This window comes from Rhincodon typus, chromosome 40, assembly GCF_021869965.1.
Source record: "Rhincodon typus isolate 14 chromosome 40, sRhiTyp1.1, whole genome shotgun sequence".
Lineage (NCBI taxonomy): Eukaryota > Metazoa > Chordata > Chondrichthyes > Orectolobiformes > Rhincodontidae > Rhincodon > Rhincodon typus.
Genome location: NC_063371.1, coordinates 15,005,298 through 15,008,339, shown reverse-complemented (window position 1 = coordinate 15,008,339; position 3,042 = coordinate 15,005,298). Strand labels below are relative to the sequence as shown.

General features: G+C 51.9%; 1 protein-coding gene across 1 annotated transcript in view; it reads left to right on the top strand.

Annotated features, from left to right (window-relative positions):
• The window catches only part of LOC125487330 (adhesion G protein-coupled receptor A2-like), a 130,295-nt gene that overhangs the window by 123,380 nt on the left and 3,873 nt on the right, over positions 1-3,042 (top strand). The window contains exons 12-13 of the mRNA XM_048618520.1: positions 728-855; positions 2,012-2,135. Of these exons, the coding sequence (XP_048474477.1) occupies positions 728-855; positions 2,012-2,135 (252 nt within the window). The remainder of the gene's footprint in view (positions 1-727; positions 856-2,011; positions 2,136-3,042) is intronic.

Sequence of the window (3,042 nt, the reverse complement as noted above, 5' to 3'; positions counted from 1 at the left end):
TATCCCAGAAAGCTGGAACTCTATCCCAGAAAGCTGGAACTCTATCCTGGGAAAGCTGGAACTCTACCCTGCGAAAGCTGGAGCTCTATCCCGGAAAGCTGGAACTCTATCCTGGGGAAAGCTGGAACTCTAGCTGGATCTCTATCCCGGAAAGCTGGAGCTCTATCCTGGAAAGCTGGAACTCTATCCCAGGAAAGCTGGCGCTCTATCCCGGAAAGCTGGCGCTCTATCCCAGAAAGCTGGAACTCTACCCTGGGAAAGCTGGAACTCTATCCCGGAAAGCTGGAGCTCTATCCCAGGAAGCTGGAACTCTACCCTGGGAAAGCTGGAACTCTATCCCGGAAAGCTGGAGCTCTATCCCAGAAAGCTGTGGAGGCTGGAGGTCAGCAGTAAATATTAAAACTGAGTGTGATAGACCTCCGTTTAGAAAATCATGAAGGGCTTCAGAAGCAAGACTGGTAGATGGAGTTCAAACAGAGATCTGCAGTGATCTCATTGAATGGGGGGGATAGCCTTGAGGGGCTGAAGGGTCTTCTCCTGTGCTGATGTCACTGGGTCAGAATCCTGGTGCTCCTTATCTGACATTATCTTCATGGCAGTGAAGTGTTGGGTAAGAAATGCCAACCTTCCCATGAAGAGCCCAGATGAAAAGAGTGCCCCTGGGAAAGATGAGGAGCTTGTGTTGTGTTGATCTGTGTAACTCCTTGTTCATGTGCTCTGCTTCCAGAAGATCAGTAACCACCCAGCGCTAGCTCCTGGTGCCATCCAGGTTCTACACCCTATTATCTACAGCTGCACTGTGGTCCTCTTAGTCTGCCTGTTCATCGCCATCATATCGTACATCCTGAAGCACAAGTAAGTTACCAACTATGCCTCGTGGTTCTAACTTAGTTACTTGCAATGTACAACAACAGCAACTGGCTATTTTGTCCATCTGCTCCATGCTGCTGTCAAGCTACAAACAAACTTCCTCCCAATCTACTTCACCTCGGCCAATCAGAATACCCTCAGAATACTGCCACTCACCTGTTTCCTGTTGCTCCCAGAAGCGCATTCCCTTGGGAAGTTTTGGGAACCATTCAGTACAGGAGGAGGCGCGGTAATGCAGGACTGAGATGTTCACAGCCTAGGTGTGCGTTATCAGTCTCAGAGAAGACCCACTTGGCTCTGGGTAAGGGGCACCTACCCTGTTTGCCCCATTCCCTCCCTCCCTGGCACCTTGGTGCCCACTGAAGACGATGTAGTGGATCGAGGCTCAGCCTTGTTGATCAGATGAAAGAGGAAGGGCCATTGTTAGTTGGGGCTGGTAGTCTCCTATGTAGACTGAGGCCATGGACACTTTACTGGATTCATCAACCTGGGGAGCGGGCTAATGCTTCAGGAACATGGATTCAGATCCCACTGGAGCAGGGGTTCAGTGGGCCCTTTCCCCACTGCAGGGATTCTGTCTTGAGCCTTTCCCTGGTCTTGGTCAGCACGAAGCCATCACTGATTGGTTTAGGTAGGGAAACCTGCTCTCCTTACTCAGTCTGCCCGACAAGTGACTCCACACTTGGGTAGATGTGGGTTGCCCCTCGACTGCTCTCAGAAATGGCCGAGCAAGAAAGGCATTTAGTTCCGGGTCAGTTCAGATGTGCCGGCCAATCCTGGCTTTGCTGGCAGCTCCCACATTCCGTGAAGGAATGAAGGACAGAAGTTCCAGGTGGGGGAATGCTGTCACATTCAAACTGCCAGCTCAGTCACATACCACATGGTCCATTCCTTCCATTGTGACTGGGTGAACCAACATGGGGAGCTTGGACAGGTCCAGCAGAACCCATCGAGAGAGAGAGAAATGGCCAATGCTGACCCACCTTCCCAGTGATGCCTCTGACCTGAGAGTGAATTGTTTTAACATGAGCCCATCAGGTATTGAACCACAGAGTGGGGAGGCACAGTGCCGTTCAGTACTATCTCTCCAACACTCTGTCCGCGCGTGTGTGTGTGATTTAATCCCATTGTCGTATTCCAGCACAATCCGGGTCTCCAGGAAGAACTGGCACATGCTCCTGAACCTGTGGTTTCACATCTCGATGACGTGTGCTGTATTCACCGGGGGGATCAATCAGACCGAGTATGGGCTGATCTGCCAAGTGGTGAGTGCCAAGGGGACCTGGAGCTGCTGTTTGCTGAAACTGAGCTATGGCTGTCTTCCTTTCTGCTGCTGCTGTGGATTTCTGAGAGCACCCAGGGGGGACCAGTGACCCTGACTGACTGATATTCAGCACACAATCGGTTCACACCAGGTTTTCTCATTCACAAAACGTCACTTCAACAAAAGGCACGGAGAAGGATGGACTTCTTCTAACATTGCTGTGCAACTTCAACGTTACCCCTTCCAAACACACACGGACACACACACTCACACTCACACACACACACAGGCACACTTTCACACACACACACACAGGCACGCTCTCACACACACGGGCACACACACACACGGGCGCACACACACACACACACGGGCACACTCTCACACACACTGTCACACACACACTCACTCACACACTCACTCACTCACACACACTCACTCTCACACACACACACACACACTCTCTCTCTCACACTCTCTCTCTCTCACTCACACACACACACACACACTCACCCCCACACAGACACAGACACACACACACACACACTCATGCTCACACACAGACACAGACACGCTCGCACACTCACTCACACACAGACACATGCTCACACACACCCACACTCACCCCCACACACACACCCACACTCAATCCCACACACACACACCCACACTGAATCCCACACACACACACACACACTCAATCCCACACACACACACATACACACACACACACACTCAATCCCACACACACACACACTCAATCCCACATACACACACAATCCCACACACACTCCCACACACACATAATCCCACACACACTCCCACATACACACACTCCCACTCACACACACAGTCTCACACACACAGGCACTCTCTCTCTCCCCCCTCTCCATCCCCCCGCCCCCCCC